Here is a 19,113-nt window from a genome sequence, read left to right as displayed (position 1 = left end):
CCTTTACTTTGTAGTGCATGAAGTAAGGTTCCATCCCAACTACTTCAAACCATTTGTTTGCGTTGCTTTTTATGCCCGACAGTACTCGACAACTTCTGCAGAACGACCCGGGTACACACTGGTGTTGGTGGAATGCACACTCGCACACACAAAAACATCCTCCCGCAGCGTTGACGCGAACAGAAAGGAAAGCCTATTTATCCGACTAATGACAGGGATAACAAGGTTCATTTTTTGTTGCTGCTGCATCCCATTCACCACGTCTAACCGACCGTAGTTGGAAACAAAGCAAAGTACTGGTTGTGAACAAACACGGACCAAACACACACAGTTAAAAAAAGGGCGCCCCACTCGAACCACTTCAGGACGAGAAGAAATGCTGTGGACTTTTCGCACGTGACCCAGCCACATACAGGGAGGGCGCATTTTTTACAACCCAGCCAGAAGAAACAAGATGGAGAAGCCAATTAAAATTAAACAAACCTTGAGGACGGGGAAACCTATCTCCCGGTGAGGTTTCCCTTTCTCGCTTGTCTTGAATAAAAACATTTTTCTTGTAAGATAAGCTACCGAAAGCATTCTGCTCGCTAAAATGCCTTCCTACTAAGTGCAGTAGTGAGCGAGACTTACTCGGAAGTAACAAGCACACTCACACACACACCTGGAAGGTCATTTAATGGTGACTAATTTAAGCATAACACTCGGATATACATGGCTGTTTGTGTAATATGCGTCCTCGTCGTTAGTCCTTCAAACTATTAACGTCGATGCCATCATGTCTGGCCGGCGGTGGCTCAACCCATTGAACAGTGCGTACTCCTGGCTGACGTGGGAAAACGATCGATTTTTTAGTCCACGCCAGCGATAAAGCACACAGATTGAGCCTCAGCGCACAGGAAAAAAACCTCCTTGTCCTCTACATTACGCCAGGACAACAACAAAAAATCATCCACGTCCATCAATATGCCTTTCGCTTGCTGCTGGACAGTACGTTACCACGGTCGATGGGAGGTTGCATGCGAAAAAGGAAAAGTGAATAAAATATGAGCTCTTTTCCATACACACGGCAAACGGCAAAAGAAACTCCCGGCTAAACATTAAGCAGCAAAAAACAGACGGCAAAAAAAAATCATTATATCGAAACATGTAATTTGATCATCATTTCCATGCGTTGCCGTTTCATTTTTTTGTTTTGTGCCTCGTCACGTCCCCTTCCGGATAATGATGAGGCACAACAACAACAACAACAGCAGCAACGATAGCCCTTCAGTACTATGACCCTGTTTCCTGCCTGTTTTGTGTTTGTGCTACTAGTTGAGTGAAATGTAGAAGGTAGAACGGTGGTTCGCTTTTTCCTGATCCTTGTCCCGCTATAGCCATCGTTAAAGTGTAGTTTCCGTGTGTCTGGTAAATGCAGCTTTAATCGCTAAATGCACTCTAATTATTTGACATCAGGAAAAGCGAAACGCAACAGACTTTTTACGAGTCTTATAAACTACTTTACTGACATTATACATACATTATATTTTACAATTTAATTTCACAACAATTACGTTGCTTGAATTCTATGACATGCTATCTTTCTCATCAATAAATGGAGTGTTCTTGTCCCTTTGTCGAAAGCCTCTTGTTCACTTGGAAAGGCAAAATTTTCCCTTAGATTCCTATGATAGGATTTCCAGTAATACTGTTGATGGTGATTTAATCCACCAGTTGCAGATCAATGCTGGATTTTTCATCAGTCCAATGCCTTGTTCTGTAGTTTCTAACAGAAGATAGTTCCTGAGGTCATAGAATTGTCCATTTGGGCTTCAAATTGGACAAAAGTCAGCCCAGCTTATCTCTCTTAGCTCTGGACAGTAGTTGATAGCTAGAGGCCAAACATCCGTACTGGGAAATCCAATGAGTTTAAATTCAACCGCACCGGAAACGGACAGTCCTACCGTAGAATAAGGTGTTGTTTTTAATCTGGCTTAAGTTTTCCTTGATTTGTTTGATGATGCAAGGACAGGGAAAGTCAACATATGCTGGAAATCATCCAAGGCGCAATAATTTCTTCATTTTCCGAGGCAATTGAATTTCTGACCCTTTATTGAATCACTAAAGGAAGGGAAAAATCTCATCAAATTCTTTACTAAATATTTGTCCTATTTTTAAGGACATAATATGACAGTGAGCAGATTTTCTAATTATTCTCGTTCCCATTTCCTTCCACAGGTATGCAAATCATTCAAGACGACTCTGTGGATGCTATTTTTACAACAATCAAAGCACGCAAGTAAACGAAAACCCACTCTCCACGATCGAATTTCCAAACGATGTTCCAGCTGAATTTATTCTCCATCTGTATCAGCACATACAGACTCATTTAAATTTGTCCCCTGTCCATGTCGCACAGCTTTTCCACAGGCACCGGGAAAAAGCTTTTCGAATGAAAATAATCTAACCATATTTCAAGGCACTCGAACCGATTTAAAAACAGCACTAATTAAATGATAGTTTTATGAGCTCCTAACTGCTTTCGAAAGCTCCTGCCGGGCGAGTCCGAGCGGGTCCTGCCAAAAGGGTTTCGAAAGCTAAGTGCTTTCTGTAAACCTCACATCATCGTCATCACCTCTGGCTTCGCAGGCTTCGGTCCCGGACTGCTCCCTCCCCTTGGTTCGACCATCCCGGGGAAACTATTCATGAGTGAGTTCATTTCTCCGAAACCGAAACCTAACTGGCTTCGGAACCTTCGAGACCGATTAGAGATAATTTAATGTCCCTGTTTGAGCGGTAGTGGTGGTAGTAGTGCTGGTACGGTGGTACGAAAACTGTAAAGCTCTCATTTTGCCTTTGCTGGGCAGCAAATGGTGTGAGCAACTTTGATATCCCTTCCAACTTCCCAACCCAGCCGGTCCCTGTACTTTATCGATCCAATGGCCTCCACCGAGTGTGATGCTGACGATGATGATGTTGGTAAAGAAACCCAAAATAGTCACCGCTCCACGATGAGGAGTTTGCCCTTTACTTAGCCAGTTTGCAACCGAAAAAGGGAGCGAAATACGGCTTTGCCGAAGACAAATACGACTTCCTTACCGTTTGCCAGGCTGTATCGTTTCGCTCCTGCAATGTAAATATCCTAGCAAAACAGTGCCAAGATACCGGGTCGGTACCGAGGTTTCGAGTTCACCTTGATGGCGAGACCATTTTCTTAATATGAAAATTGACTTACCTCCAGAAAAGTGGCTCTTTGGGGCGAGCCGTATCGCCTGGGCTAGAAACAACCCAACACGCTCTAAAATAAAAGCAAGAAGAAGTAAGCCAAAAAAACCTCCACACGCCGATAACAACAATTTTGATGCTTTCCAACGGGTGTGGTACTCATCCCAGCACGGTTTTCCGAGCAACCATTACCAACACCGGAAAGAAGCAACTCCTTTCTAAAGCTTCTCCGACCGCCTTCAAATGCGCTAGATTACTACTCTAAAGGTGTAGGTCGAGAGATCCTGCCCGACGCGCTGGTGTAAGGAAATGAAGTTGTGAAGAGGGCTCGCTTGTTATGGCAACATTTTCCTTCGTGCCACTTCAAGCCCCCCCCCACAAAAATCCTGGGTCTGGTGAATGGAGTCATTTACGCGGTAATGGCTCGGGAGGCTACGGCAGGCCTCCGATTGGGACGGAAAAATGTTAACCTTGTACTAACGACCCAAGGTGTCTTATCCTAATGTCTCCGAAAATTCGTAATGAAGACACACGGGGCCTTGGGCCTGGGTAAGGTTCCCGTTCCCGATCTGCAGACAGCAGGCACGAGTGGGTTTCTCCATTAGCTCCACTTCATGTGTGCGTGTGTGTGTGTGGTGTGTTATGTGTGGATCCCCATCTCAGGTGCGCGACGATGAGAGTATTTGAAGAACGTTTTAAGGTTCACGAAGATCCCCACCGGGAATACACACCAGTACAAACCAGCGTGATACACACGTCTGTACGCTGCGTGTCTTGGTCATGGCTTATTTTTTGCCACCAGGACTATGCCATACAGATTTGGAATCTGGATGCTTAAGTAGCAAAAACTAACCCCGAGAGTAGTCTGTCTTGTCATGGCCTGCGGGGGAGAAAACACTCGCACGCTCTACGAACCAACCTTCCAAACTTCATGACGTCTGCTTTCTGCTGCATCTGTCACTTCAACGGAAGCAAACTAAATCACATCACTTCGGTGCACGCGCTGCATAGGAAATGGAATGCACGATGCGGTAAATAAGTGCGATTGAATTTGTTCCGCCGTGTGTGCCGCCATTGACATCTCGATGCCAATCAGTGTCGCGATAGGAGGTGCGCTGCGTGATATAAATCGGAAGACTATGACAAACGAATCTCTGAGAGCCTCGGTGCCATGTTCCTTTTGAGTACAATTTTTTTGCGTTTTGGATACGAACACAGTGCTCTTGTTCAACTTGGAAAGCTGGTCTGTGTGTGTCATAATCTTATTGAAATCCTGACACGTGCTACTCTGGAGAATGTTGCATCTGCTACCGAAGTAATCAGATTGAGTCAAATGTTATAAGCCATGAGTTCTGTGAATCAAGAAAAAATCTTCCTCAATATGATTATAAGAGTCAATCAATAATGTTTAAAACTCCATTCAGTTCTTTGACTTTGACGGAAGATATTTGTCTCTACATGCCATAAATCATTACTAGCTTTTTATAGCAAATCTCCTTCGAAATAGAAAAACTAACTCAAACTATATCCTTCGTCACGCTAGCTCCTACATACTCGATGACAAACTCAGTACCGCAGCATAATGCAACCAAACCAAAGCAAATCACTTCCGCAAACAAACGCCATTAAAATGCAAAACGGATAAACCTTTCCTCTTTGTGTTGTGAGTGGAAAAAACACGAGGAAAACCCAAAGCACACGGGTAATGGCTCACACACACTCACCAACAACGGTCCAGATAAACTTTGAATTCGTTATCCTCCGTTATCCTTGCGCCCTATTTAAGCGGTAATGGGTTTGGCCTCGAAACAGACGCCACCGATAGTAGCCGCGGCAAAACTGTTGTGCTTAACTGCATAAATCTGACAGACGAATCGGATGGGTCGGAGGCGTACAGTTGACGGACACTTTTAAATACAATTTGCATTTCTATTAGGTATCCGCCACTGCCTTTTGCAGATGACGGCAGCGTGTCGCCAAAGTTTGATAGGAAGCGGGAGTCACAAGTTGAAGGAGGTTGTTTTGCTCGCGCTATCCACAATCTTTTGTTGACCAGTCAAATTGTTTTTTATGGTAAGATAACTCTTTTCTTTTATCTTGCTTTCGGTAATTTAGCTCTATGTCTCTTGGGAGCACTTTTTCTTATCTGCTTGTCCTTTTGCACTTCTTCGCGAAGTCACTTAATCCTCTCACCATAATCTTGTCACCGGCGTTGGGCAAATAATATTTACTCTCAATTTTCCCTTCAGCCAGTGATGGTCCTCCCCCGCTCAGAGTCCGTTAATTTTGAACGAAACTCAATTAACACGCACTTTCACAGGTCACGCCTGACAGGTAGTCAGGCGCCCGGTGCGACACGTCAAATTTTAATCATATTAAGTGCTATCATATTTCCCTCAGCAGGGATGTGAACGCCGGGCGACACGCTGTTCCGAGATTTTCTGCCAACAAATTTCCACGCATTATCTTAAAGATGACGCGATGAATATGTGTGATTTTGGGGTTTTTCTTTCACCTACACAATACATGCGTATCCCGGGCCACACCAAGCACTGGCTGGCAGAAGGAAATGTTGTTCTCCATCCCACCGTAAGCATCATAAATCATTCTTCATTAGTCCCTCTGGCCGGCATCCAAAGCATCCGTTGGTGGTGTTGCTTGCTGTGTGTATTTTTGTTCTCATTCCAAAGAAGCGAAAGCTTCCCACCGGAGCACCATCACATGCCTCAGTGGGTGGGGGGGAGGGGAAGATGGCAGTAAGCGTACCACGGCGAGCTTGTGGAAAATAATGTAATAATTTAATTTTTCTGTTCTAGAATTTAATTATAAAAAATCGCGCACCCGCTTGCTTCCAAGCACCCGCAGGAAGGGGCTGAAGTGTGCTTTTCGTACGGTTCGCAAAGCGCGAAACCGACCGAGGCCCTGCATGATACTGGCGGTTTATAATTTAATACTAACAAAACCATGGTGACCTTTCCGTTTTTCGCTAGCGTTTCACCACCTGCACCGTCACTCGGTGTCTATTTCACAATGAGCACAGCCGAGGTTCGTTTCCGGTTGCATACGGTTTCCTCCCCGACCACAGGGCACTGTCGAGCAGCCCTGATCGATTGCAGTGTAGGATGAATTTTCTCGCGGTAAAATGCACCGTCAGGCAAGGGGTTCGCTTTTGTCAGGTTGGTCGGTTAGCCGTGCGTTTGACACACAATGTATGAAACTGGACAGGTGTCTAGGGGTATGTTTGTGGATGGTATCATTTATCTACAATTTGTCATCTCACCAATCGTACCGTAGAGCAGGTGGAAATGTGCATGACCTTTTTGAGGACGTGTTTTGCTATTAAAGCGTTTGAGAATCATTGTTGAACACTGCTCATTTGATGATGAAATTACTCTTACGCAACTTTACTTAAGAGCAGGAAGTAAACGATGTTCGAAGTAATACTTATTAAATTTTGGTTACGAATACTTGGAAAATTCTGAATCTGCAAGTATGGTAAATCAACTGCTGAGATCTTTACCACGAGGGAACCCCTGAATAAGATAGCGCAGAAGGTTCATTCCTACCTCTCTTTATTTATTAAAAAAGTCATAGATAGGGTTCTAAGCTAATACCGGAAAAGCTCACCAGACTTGTAAATCTTCTTGCTTATCTTAATTTTAATCTTATGCTTGAGTTATCTGAGACTCTAAGGAGAAAACTTCAGCTAACGTCTTTTGAAAGACAATCCAGAAGTGCACAAATATGACCAATTTACGATATTGGCATATGGCTCTCCTTTGTGCTAGAAACTTTACAAATATTTCAAAAAAACCAAATTTGGATTGGATTGAGTGTGGATGGCGCTTAATCCTCTGTGGTTTAGAGGACCTTTTTTGAAGTTATTCTTTTTCCCGGCTTGAGAGGCGAAGAGCTGTTAAATGTAACTTATTTACGTTACAGCTAAAATTTATAATTGACACTTCGAACTTTTTCCAAGAAAATCAACTACTGAAGCCTAATTAAAAGGCACATCAATGGCAGATTCATGCCGTTTTATGAAGCAATTACGAATCCATGCGTGTATAAAGTCTTCGTTAACAACTCATTTACTTTTATCCCCGCAACTTCTACAGTCTAACCTAGCCGAAATCATGTGGGCATATGAAGATACCAAAGCAGTACTTTCCAGCGAAATAGAAACAAAATTAAAGTTTCATATTTCCTAAACCATAACTTACAACCGCGCTACAATCTTCTCACTTCCTGTTGCCATCAAACAACATGAAACACGGGATCATTTTGACCCGAACGTTCCCGCAAACGATCCTTCGTTCAAAAACGTTTCTGCCGAAAAGAAAACCGTGCTTTACGGCCGTTAACATGACGGAAGATTTAGCACCCCAGCACCGACCAACGGTACCCCTCCCCATATCAGATTGAAGCTGCCCGGCACCCAGAACGAACTTCCTCGTAATGCCATCATTCTTAAAGATTTTCGTTCCCTCCATTACGGGTGTGCGCAAGTATATATTTTACACACACGGTGAAGTTGTGTTTTTTCCTGGCTCAGCCTTTTCAGTGGGTAGGAAATGCAGTTATTTGGAGCTGAATCTGGCAAACTTCCCAAACTTCCCAAATAAACGCGAGTGCAAGAGGGGTTTTCGTTCTCCTCCTTATTCCTGAAACATACTTATAATACCCAACTTTTTCAAACATATTCGTTCGTGCACATCCGCCGAGGGCCGGAGGCGTTTGCCAAGTACGGTGTGAAGATTTTGCAAGAGAGCGTGAGAGAAAAATCCATCCCCAAAAAAGGGTGACTTTTGGATGATTTTCGTTTCGCTTTACACAACAAAGCATCGAAACACCCATTCACACACACGTATCTTTCCGCCGAGTGCTCAGTGAGTTCTCCAAAGCACATTTGCCATGCGGCACACATAACATTAAGATAATTAGTGTAATTATTAGCTTCGCTCTAATGGACAATCACGACACGTATTTAAACTCCACCACTGAACGACACACAAAACTTCTTGCGTTCTCGTGAGGTTAATTCCGTGCGCTTTGCGGGACCGTAGCATTAACTACTCAGTCAGACGACCCAGCTTGAAATTGGTTAAAAATGGCTCCACTTCCAACAACGACCAACAGCTTCAGCTAATGCAAATCCACTCAAAAAACCATGCGATAATTTATTGGTTCAACCAAAACTCTGAAACTCCGTCCTGGGAGTCGCTTTTTCCACATGCAACGCCTTTATTGCTTCGTGGAAAATATCGGTAAACTATTTGCTATTTTCGAATGCTGCTGCGTGAGTGGGTTTCATCGCTACATCCTAGCAGCTGTGCCAATATTGTTTCAAACCGAATCGCGCTCGAACGTTTCGTTTCGTTCTCGATAAGCAAACGGCCCGTGCCAAACCTAATCAGTCATGGTAAATTCGATTCGTCCAATGTAAACCAGCTACCAGCTCATACGGCCAGCTGCCCTGCCATGGACGACGTTACACAATGATTGAATGGAAGCGTACTGCGTGCCGAACGTGGTGGGCGCATATTAAATAAATGAATAAATCATTTGCCATTTGGCTCCGAATGGATTTCGTTGCTGTGCTGTGGTAATTCGGGAACGCGTTACAACCCCTTCTCATTAGCTCACTGCTTGTCCAACCGATCGTCCGAACGTCCAATGGTCATTTGCCTAAGGCTACGTCAAAACTGCCTTCCGCTGGGAGCAAACTATATTGCGATTGCGAATGTTTCATGATTTAATTATAATATTTTAATAATCATCACGAAAATGTACGTCAACTTTTTTGCTCCACACCCTCACGCTGTACTGTTGCCCCCGACGGTGGCCATCTTGGACGCGTTTACCCGCGCGACGCGCACGCGATTTCGTGCGAAACATTTTCACCCACTTTGGCACGCCAGGGCTCAACCCAAAGCCATATGCAATCGCATGCTGGAGGGTAGTTTAACGACACAAATTACTGTTTAGTACATAGTCTGGTGGGGGTCCATTAAGGGTGAAAAACATTTACGGGCCAGTTTTCCTTTACTTGTTTCATTGTGTCTGGTGTATTTATCTTAATGAAAAATTTTCCACCGGTAGAAAGGAATGAAAAGAGAGCTTTTAGTGGAAGCAGCAGATAATAAGTGTACACGCTTTTCAACTACTAAACATGTCTGTCCAAAGTGAACGATGATGAATTTGTCCTAAAACTCACCCACATGAGGTGACATAGCTCGCCAAAATAATTTTATCGCAACTTCTGTTTGCGTGCACGGGTGTGTTTGTGTCCCCAATTCTATGGGTGAAATAAATTATGCGTTACAATTACAACGAGGTCAACCGAGGGAGAAGGAGAGAGACCGTGGCTCCAAATCGGATGGAATTATCGACGGCGACAAGTAACGAGGCGCCAGCACCACCAGTACACCGGTATAATTATAATAAATCCATATTTAATAATCACGCATACACGAGCCCAGTCGGCCAAATGCTTTTTCCCTGGTGGTGGACAACAATAACAATACACAACACGCACACCAACTCCCTCGGCACGTCATTCTCGAGCCCAGGAGCGATAGCCAAAACTTCACTCGGAGTTGGAGACGGATTGACGGAGCTTGATTTAGAATCGTCGTCCGGCGAATGTCCAAAATACGCGCGAACGTGCGCTGTACGATTGCACGATTGCTCGGGATGAATTCGGTAGGCTGTAAATTTTAATGAATAGTTATGGTCAAGCTCGCCAGCACGATCTGCCCAGCGCACGCACACAACTGGCCACAGGGAGCAGTAAAATCATGAATATGTCCTGTTCCGGCTCGAAATCGAAATGGACCAAACCACACCCTTACCATATTCCGGTGAATCTTTTAAGCCCGATTATACATGAGATCCGCGAGCGCTGTAAAACCCCTCGCGCCTAGATTTGCTTTATCCGAGTTGTATTACATTACTGTACGCCTCCAGGTCCGGGACGGGTCACACATATTTACTGTAGTGATGAATTCAACGGACGGAAGCGGCTGGAAGGAATTTCTCATAATCTGTCTCGCTGAACAAAGCTTTTACGTAACATTGACAATGGAAGCAACAACAAAATGGCGACGCACAGCAACCGTACACGCACGCAAGCGAATACAGCGAAAATATGCTGACAATTCGCGAAAATCGTTTTCTTCCGTCATTCGGATTAAAACTCACCCTCGCAGCCTCGAGAGGGATGAGTTCTTCGCGCTGTCAAGCCTCCCTCTTGCGGAGAAAGGTTGAACAGAATAAATTGAGATGAGTTTTTTTCCCAATTTATGTTTTATTTTTGTTGTGGTTCCCAACCAGAACAACGCGGGGGGGATAAACACAGACCACAATGTTTAATAAGGCTCGTGAATCGTTCGCGGGTTCGTTTGGAATGGATAAAAATGAGCTACACGTGCGCATTTAAAGTTGTTTTCTGCCAGAATAACCACACAAGGGTGGCCGAGTAATGGGGGAGCTTTTTTCTGTTGCGACTTTTCGCGAGTGGTGTATTGGGCCTGTTCGACACAACTTTACACCATCATTCACAACGTAATGATGGCTGCTCATGCATGAAATTGTTCGTTGTCAAGGTTTCTAGTTGGCAGATTTTTCAACCACGAGTTTAAGCTTTAACTTTTTCGCGCGCTCCACGAGACCTAAGAATAATATGAAATGACTCCAGTTTCTACTCAAGACCTCAAAGCCCCATGTACCAATGCAAACAGCGAATGCCATTGGTCTGATGTAATCTTTTGCAAAAATCAACATCGAACGAGTTGCTCTACGCGCTCGTTAAATCGCTTATTAGGCTACATTATCCACCATTAAGCTGTTACCAAGGTCCACCACGACCACTGCTTCGCTTTGCTCGAAGATGCACCCCCCCCCCCCCCCCCAACCAACCAGGCACACATTTCACTACAATCTACGACAGCAACGCGACAGCAATTAGCTCCTATCCGTGCCCGAAAAGCGCCAAGCCCTCGCCACCACCCGGCAATGTCAACACGTGTTGCGTTTTCCATCGCACGAAACGAAACAGACACGGAGCACGGAGCCAATTTCGGGGGCCAGCCAGCTCCATACCGACCGAATCTCTGCGTCAATTAGCGCGATCCACCCCACCCGGAGCAGAGCGGGTGGGTGTATAATTTGAGCAAAAACTCGAAACACACATCGTAAAACCATTGCGCAAAAACATTTCCCCCCCGCCTTGGCCAACCCACTCGGTGCTGTCTTCCTTGCCTTCGATGCAATCGGAAAAGTAACGAGCTCACATTTCCCTGCCACACGGAGAAGCTTTCCTAGCACGCGGGAAAGCGGCTGTACCGAGGGTTTTGTGGGGTGGGCCCTCGGATTGAATTCTTGTCGTGAAATTAATTCACCACATTCCTTTCGAGGAAGTTGTTGTGTCGAACTGGCATATTTCGTTCTGCGGATACGCATGCTTTCCTTTTATGCTTCGTCTTACCACACCCCCCATCACTCCCCCTATTCCATCTGCGGGAAGCCTTTTTTATCTACTGAACAACTTCTTCTGTATGTACGCAAATTGAACGGATCCAGTTTTTGCTGCCAGCCCACAATCGATTGAAAATGGAGCAAAAGAAAACCCCAACTCGATCCTTCGGGAGGGAAAAGGAGAAAAAGAGGCGAACACGGGACGAGGCTTTAAAATGTTTGCTTAGGATGTTCCGTACCAGAAACGGGAGTGTGGGCGTACATTTTGTCTTTTCTCGTTGTCTCGCCGAAAGGGTGGAGGAACCCTTTCACCCCTCGTCTAATAGCTGCCCTGCTAAGTTTACTGTGTCAATATTTATCCAACATGTCGTCGCGTGGGATCGAAACGCCGCCTGGTAGCATTTTTGCATTCCCACTCACCGCTTTAATCGAACTCTTCATGGTCACCGTCACCATCGGAAGGGAGAAAGAGATAAAAGTAATACGAAGCACCGTAAATGTTGTTGTCCATTTGTACAGCATCCCCTCGGGGCACCTTCCTTGGAGCCGCAAAAAGAAGGGTTTTGAATAAATTGTGAGCGTGGTTTATGGTGGCCAATTGGAAGGTATGGGATGGTATTGTAAACCCGTTGGGCAAATAAGCTGTTAGCTTCGCATTCCGTCGGGTGGATGTTTGGGCTGGCGGGAAAAATAACATATGCGGTGGCTGTGGTTCCGATGCGTGGTTTGATGGAGACGCCCAGTACGTTGTAGAATGGACACGTGTTTGATGATTTCATTGCGCTTCCATGCATCTTACCTTTTGTGGATGATTAATCAATGAATATGTGGCACATTTGTGTTTCTTAAAGCTTGATTGATTATCCAGCAAGCTAATAGAAAAAATCCACTGAGTATTTATTAGCCCTGTAGCGTGGAACCAACAAGTCCTCCTGCATAACATTCCAATGTGTGAAGGATTTTGTAAACGATATCTTAATTTTACATCATCATGATTGCACCGCTTCAGATGAGTGACAGTGAATAATTTTGTTCAGTAACCTGTTAAACGCTTTAGCTACCAGATTTCTATTTTCCTTCCAAAACCCAGTTCGTGATCGATTAATCGGTGTCTTACACCAAGCACATCACACCGTACTTACACACGAATTCCAACGGGTAACTAAAGCAAAAGCTTTCCCAAAAAGCAAGCAATCAATCAGCCCAGGGCCGGTGGAATGAAGATAGTCCTCTCGCGAGACAGGTCATTGTCTAAAAAACATTAATTTAAAACTCACACTTTCACCTTCGCCCGACGGATTCCGGGAAGGATAACAGGCACAAATTAATTAAGTCATCGATGTTTGTTGCCCCACACCGTACCGTCGAGTGGGTCCATGAAAACAGGAACACACAAAAACCCCATTCCAGCGGGCAGAGAGTACAGATTTCCCATTGGCTACCTCAAAACCTCAATCGCGTTTTCCGCGAAAGGACTCATGGCTCAGGAAGGGCGACGACGAATGAGCGCAGCCCCGGTACAGCATCACCAAGCCACCCGCACCGAGCGAACGAATTGAGGACAAAAGTTTGATGAAAATTTCACGCTGCTAAAATTTTAATGATTATCTCCCATTCAAATCGAGCGATGCGCGTAATTTATCGTCTCGTGGGCACAGAGCGCGCTCAATCTGTCCCCACGTCGACCGAGAACGGTCCTGAAGCGGTGAGAAACTGGGAACGGAAGATGGATGACAACAATGAACGTTGCGAGGGCACATTTTCACAGTGTGTAAGCGGCTTTCCACCGTACAGCTAGCTTATTTTCCTTTTTTCCCACACTTTTCAAGACTTGCAAGACTTTTCTCAATCTACAACGTTTGAGTTGGTTTGCTGGAAAGCAACAAAGCCAAAGATTGTCAGTGAGCACGATGATACGCAACACGAATATTTGTCAAACGGAAGCGAAAGTTGTTACGGCCGGCGTTTGGTATAATTTTCACCATGTTTTCCAACCCAACCTCCCCGGCGGGTGAGTCGGTGCTTCTTGTTTGGTGAGTGGAAATGAAGGGAAAATAGACGGGCCCCGTGTGCCCTTCAAACGAACCTGCAATAAAACCAGCAGGAACGAGATTCTAGCGTGCTTGGAAATTGGAAAGAACATTGAGCGGAATGGGACGAGATCCACTTGGGATAAGAAAAATAATAAATGTTTTGTCATTATTTTATCACGGCGTAATGAACGATCGGTTTGCTGGAGATTGGAAATTTTACGTGCAAGAGGTTCTGCAAGCGAAAGGTGACATTTTCATCTTTAAGGCCTAAGCTTCGTAGAATCTTCTCCAACAAATTTTCACGCTCTTTATTTAGTTTTCTTGAAAAGAACCATTTTAACCAAAAACAAAAAAAAACAGTACAAATAAAACGCTATCAGCTTGTCGCGATATGATCGACGCGCTGGTCGGAGAAAAAAGCCAACCCCCTAAGCACGACCTCGCCACTTTAATTAAACATTTTCCGCCCGTCCTCAGGACCGCGAGGCGTGGCACGAAATTTAAATTAATTAGTGTGACAAATATTGGCAACACTGAGACGTGGCCACCGTGGCGGAAGCGGCAAAGCGGAAGTCAAAACCGTTGACGGTGACAAAACTGTTCCTCGGTGTGGCTCGGAAAACCGCCGAAGAGTAATAATTTAATCATTCGTTCGGCTTGAGCCAGACACAGACTATCCCAGGAACTAGGTTCCTTCTCACGCCTAGGTGGACGATTTTTCCGGACGTTTTCGGAAAAGTTCGTTATCGTGCCGGGACGGTTACCTGCGGGTGGAAAATTTTCAGCGCGATTTCACGACCGTGATTCTGGATGACACTGACGAGTTCATTAGTTAAGTATCGGCGTGGCAGATGAATCGTGTAGACAATTAGTAGCTAGAACTTGAAGCTATTTTCTAACCATCCAGGAGCCATGAGGAATACTTCCGTTTATTTAAACAAATTTTTCCAAAACTGATTTCCAACTAACAAAATCGAAGAAAAATCTAACGAGATCAAATTGGGTTAAAGTTATGATACGGTTAATGATAATGCAAATCTAATTTTAAGGATAGTCCCCGAAGGTAGCTGATAAAGGTAACCCATCCGTTGATGCACATTAATATTCATAAATACTAAACACACACGACACCGCACCCAGCCTGACGGAACCGCATCGCCCTGATAGAGATTGATAGTCCCGGGAAAGGTTCGATCTCGTATGGACATAGCCCTCCCAACGCACACACACACACACACGTTCCAGAATTCCCAGAGCTAGCTATCACTTTTATCATGATTGATATCGGCAAGAAAGCTCATTAAAACTTTTCAAACCAACTCAGCCGAACAACCTTTTTCTCGAGCATACCCAGGATTGTGGGATACCCTTCATCTCGATCTGTTGGGCCTGGATCTTTCGATGAAGGATATTTTTGAATCTACCCTAGAACTCCAAAACAGGGACATGCAAATATTCATGACTCTCAGGTGCATATATTTTATGTCACTCTTTGGATGTAAATTATTCTTACAGCTCTTGTTAATTGCTTCCAAACTCGCACATCGAGCCCAACTTTCGGTATGATTAAAGGCAAAGAAAAAAATGGGCTAAAACTAGTCGCCCAGCCAGATGTGGGTGAGACAAACCGGGTGAGTTTATGCATATCCTTTCGGTAAGTGCATCTCACAACCATCGCCCTAATCCACCGGTACCAATTAACTGCATCGAAAGAGGAAAATTATGGGTTTCTGTTACGAGCGACCGGGCGTCTCCATCGGACGATACGTTGGCTGCGATCGGAACCAGCTGGGTTTCGGGTAATTTGCCCTACCATATCATATCCTTTTAGGAGTGGACTTACTACGCTCATCCTTGCTATTGCAAACAAATGACACGAGAAAAAATTGCAGCAAGCCTACTTCCTTCCACTGCTACTACCGTCCACACACGCTCATCGTTAATTCATGCTACTTAAAACTACTTTGTGATAAAAACTTGCTAAAAACACTGGAAAACTAGCCTACCTGCCACTTTTCCCTCCACTCTCCCATGCCCTTCTGCTCAGCCAATTATCTTCACTCTGAACTCCAACTAGGACGGTTCCTAGTTGCAATAGTGTCGGTGGATGAAATTTTAATCACACCGGCCTTTAACGTTATCGGGCTGCAATCTTCTTCTGCCTCGGCTTTCTAATTTTCCCACACTGACCGGCACACGGCACGGTAGTGGAGGAAGTTAATTGGAATTGGCTCGACTGGATCGACGACCCATAAGGACGAGCATAATGTGTGGCAGCTTCCCGTTGCCGGCCATTACTCGCCTGCCATGTTCGCTGCTACTTGAGCACGCACGCCTCACCTCCACCCTCGGTTGACCAGCCCACCAGGCACTGTCACGTGGGAAAGTTTCATTTCGCATCGTAGTTAATAATTAATTTCGTTTAAAATGAAACGATAACAGGCGCGTCACAGACTCCCCAAAAACCCACACCACACCTATGTGTGATGAAGGGCAAACAAGCGTGCGCTGGGTATTAGCCCTGGAGGGCTTTTGTTAAACAAGGGAATCATCACTCGTTCGCACCTCCTGGAAAGCGCTTCCCCCTTCTCACCCGGTGTGTGAGCACGGTGCGAAGGATTAAACACGACGCTTTACATGGGAAAACCCCACAAACCGTTGTTGTTTGAAGGGCCGGGCGCCCGACCAAAAAACTGCCCAAAGATGATGAACAACCCACATCAGCAAATTTATTATTCTGAAGGGATTGGGTGAAGTGTATTGGTTTGAAACTCACACACATCAGCAACAAATTATTGCATACTTGAGCAGCTGAAGGTGTGAATAACCGGTTGCGTCTAAAATGTCAAGATGTTTAATTCATCGGACGATAAATTATAAATCAGGTACGAAGATCGCTCTATTGTTTCAGTAACATCTCGTCCAATCCGAAACGAGAAGTGTTTGATAGGAAGGATAGTTTTCCATCTTCGCATTGATGAGCCGTGTCTTGTCTGCCATGTTAGGGTTATGTTCGTCCCAATCTATTGGTTCTTGGTGAATAATTGATCATGCCCTTAACACTATAATCAGGCCTTCTTCTACTATTCATGGACAAGACAGAACTCAACTCATCTTTTGCTAATAAACTGTGATTCGAATTTCATTTTTATTTTTCGAGACATAAAACTCGATTTAAATATTCCATATGAAAAAGTTTTGCGTTTATTTAAATCTTCCCTATGAAATACTTTTTCTCCAATCAGCCTATCTTATCATGTCATGACTGCAGCTCCAACCATCATCACAAGACAAGACTTTTCATTTAATCTTTCATCAGCCTGTTGTGGCACTTGGCACCTCATACTGATCCTTCGCTTATCAGAAACGAATTATCATTGCCCGACACCGAAAAACCTATCACTTTTCTCATCCCGCTGCTGTAATCTTTCCCCGTCAGCTTTCGTGACCTTTCCTCCTCCAGACACTCGCAAAAGCTAGGGAAACCGTTTAAAAGGCACGAAAACCACTTGTCAAGATAGAGATCTTTATTGATATTCCCGGGTCCGAACCAACCCACGAGACACAGGTCACACTAATGACGGAGCATAAACGAACATCCCGACAAGACAATGTGCCCGGCATGAAAGGAAACCATTTCGCAGAAGAAAAAAAAGGAAAAACTTTAAAATAATAAACATTTACTTTAGTCCAACCAACCGACACCGACAGCATGCAACAAACAGTGGAATAGCTTGACAGAATTGCGTAGAAAACTCAGGTGGAAAAACCTCGCCCGGGAAAGTTCCTGCTTTTTTTGCACACGAATTTTAAAATGAAAAAAGCAAACAAGCGGTCAGTGAGGGAGAAAGAAAAAACATTTCACTTCATCTCTATTCCCAACGGTGGTTTCCGTTCGGTAATATAGGTCCAAACCCAAACCACAACGCCCAAGAAAAGCTGTTACGTTTCGAAATTAGATTTTTTCTTCTTCTGTACAGAAATTAAACAATAGCTTCCCCTGCTGCACTGTTGCTGATGGTCAAATTTTTACCACAAAATGAGTGTTTTCTTTCTTCGGGCTTTCTTTGGCCGACTCACAGCCCAGCAATCGTTCCCGGCTTTACCGTCGCGCACTAGACTACACTAACCTTTATGTTCTACAACTAAATCGGTTTTCTCCATGATACTGAACCGTTCGCCAGCGGTGGCAAACGGCCGGCGTTTTTGCTATTCGTAAATTGTAGGGGCGAACGGAAAGTTTACTCTTCCCTATTGGTCCGGAACCGTCAGCACAGTGAAACACCGAAGCGCCGAAAGACGTTGCAAACTTCGAACGAGCTCGGACGGAAGTTGTTCTTTATTAAAATTAGCTCAACCAACCAACTAGAATACTGAGGTGGAGAAATAAATAAGAACAAAATGGTGAACCGATACAGCGAGGGAGATGTTTCGTTTTGTTATTGTTTTAAAGACAATCAAGTTTTGCTTAAAAACGTCCGTTAAAATTTTCACCTCTGAAATGGGAAACATGAGCGAACGATTATTACGCAGAGCGTGAAATCTTCCTTCTTTGATTTTGGAATTCAACCGTTTTTCAACTTCAAACTCAAACTTTGCAGAAAGATTTGTCGATTTTTTTTTTTTACTACACTGATCACAAAGAATGGAAAAACACCTATCAAGCAAACACGTTTTGGGGCGTTTTTCTTGTTCGCCATACCTGCTCGTGTCTTATCTCTAACATTCTTCAAACGAAAGCCATCCAAAGGAAGCACTAAAAACACACGGTGCAAATTCCATTCAACTTTTCACCATTCATGCCACCCTCGGTACGAAAAACCATCGCGCGATGAGCGATTTTGCATCAAAAACATTGCTGTTGCTTTATTTGTGTCGGAGTGCTATTTCTGGAACGACGGGATGGATGTAAGGAAAAACCCATCATCGCACCGCCGATTTTACGCACGCCGTCAGAAGGAAGTGGTGGAAAATGGTCTACCTTGAAGATAAAAAAGGGAAACAAAACTTTAAAGCTAGATCGAAAGAAAAAAAACACCCAGCCGGAAAACTCTCTAGATGGATCTTTGCCGATTGTCGAGACAACGAGGTTCACCGTGAGACCTTTAACTGATTTTAGAATTATCTTTCTCTCTCGCTCTCTTTCTTTCGCTCACACCACGTACACAAACGACATGGTGATAAAACTCCTACATCAATTTACTGCTAACAATATGCAATCCCTTAAATCTCACGCCCCGATTCTACTTTGTTCTGCCTCTTCCAGGTTCGCACACTCTTCGTCAGTGGTCTGCCGATGGATGCGAAGCCGCGCGAGCTCTATCTACTGTTCAGAGCCTACGAAGGTTACGAAGGATCGCTGCTGAAGGTAACCAGCAAAAATGGAAAAACGGCATCGGTA

The 19,113-nt window shown here is 44.5% G+C and overlaps 1 protein-coding gene across 1 annotated transcript in view; it reads left to right on the top strand.

Moving 5' to 3' along the window:
• Positions 1–19,113, top strand: part of LOC118505135 — a 144,069-nt gene that overhangs the window by 100,272 nt on the left and 24,684 nt on the right. The window contains exon 3 of the mRNA XM_036040476.1: positions 18,979–19,110. Within this exon, the coding sequence (XP_035896369.1) occupies positions 18,979–19,110 (132 nt within the window). The remainder of the gene's footprint in view (positions 1–18,978; positions 19,111–19,113) is intronic.

This window comes from Anopheles stephensi, chromosome 2, assembly GCF_013141755.1.
Source record: "Anopheles stephensi strain Indian chromosome 2, UCI_ANSTEP_V1.0, whole genome shotgun sequence".
Lineage (NCBI taxonomy): Eukaryota > Metazoa > Arthropoda > Insecta > Diptera > Culicidae > Anopheles > Anopheles stephensi.
The sequence above is the reverse complement of the archived record's forward strand: the minus strand, read 5'-3'. Positions and strand labels throughout refer to the sequence as shown.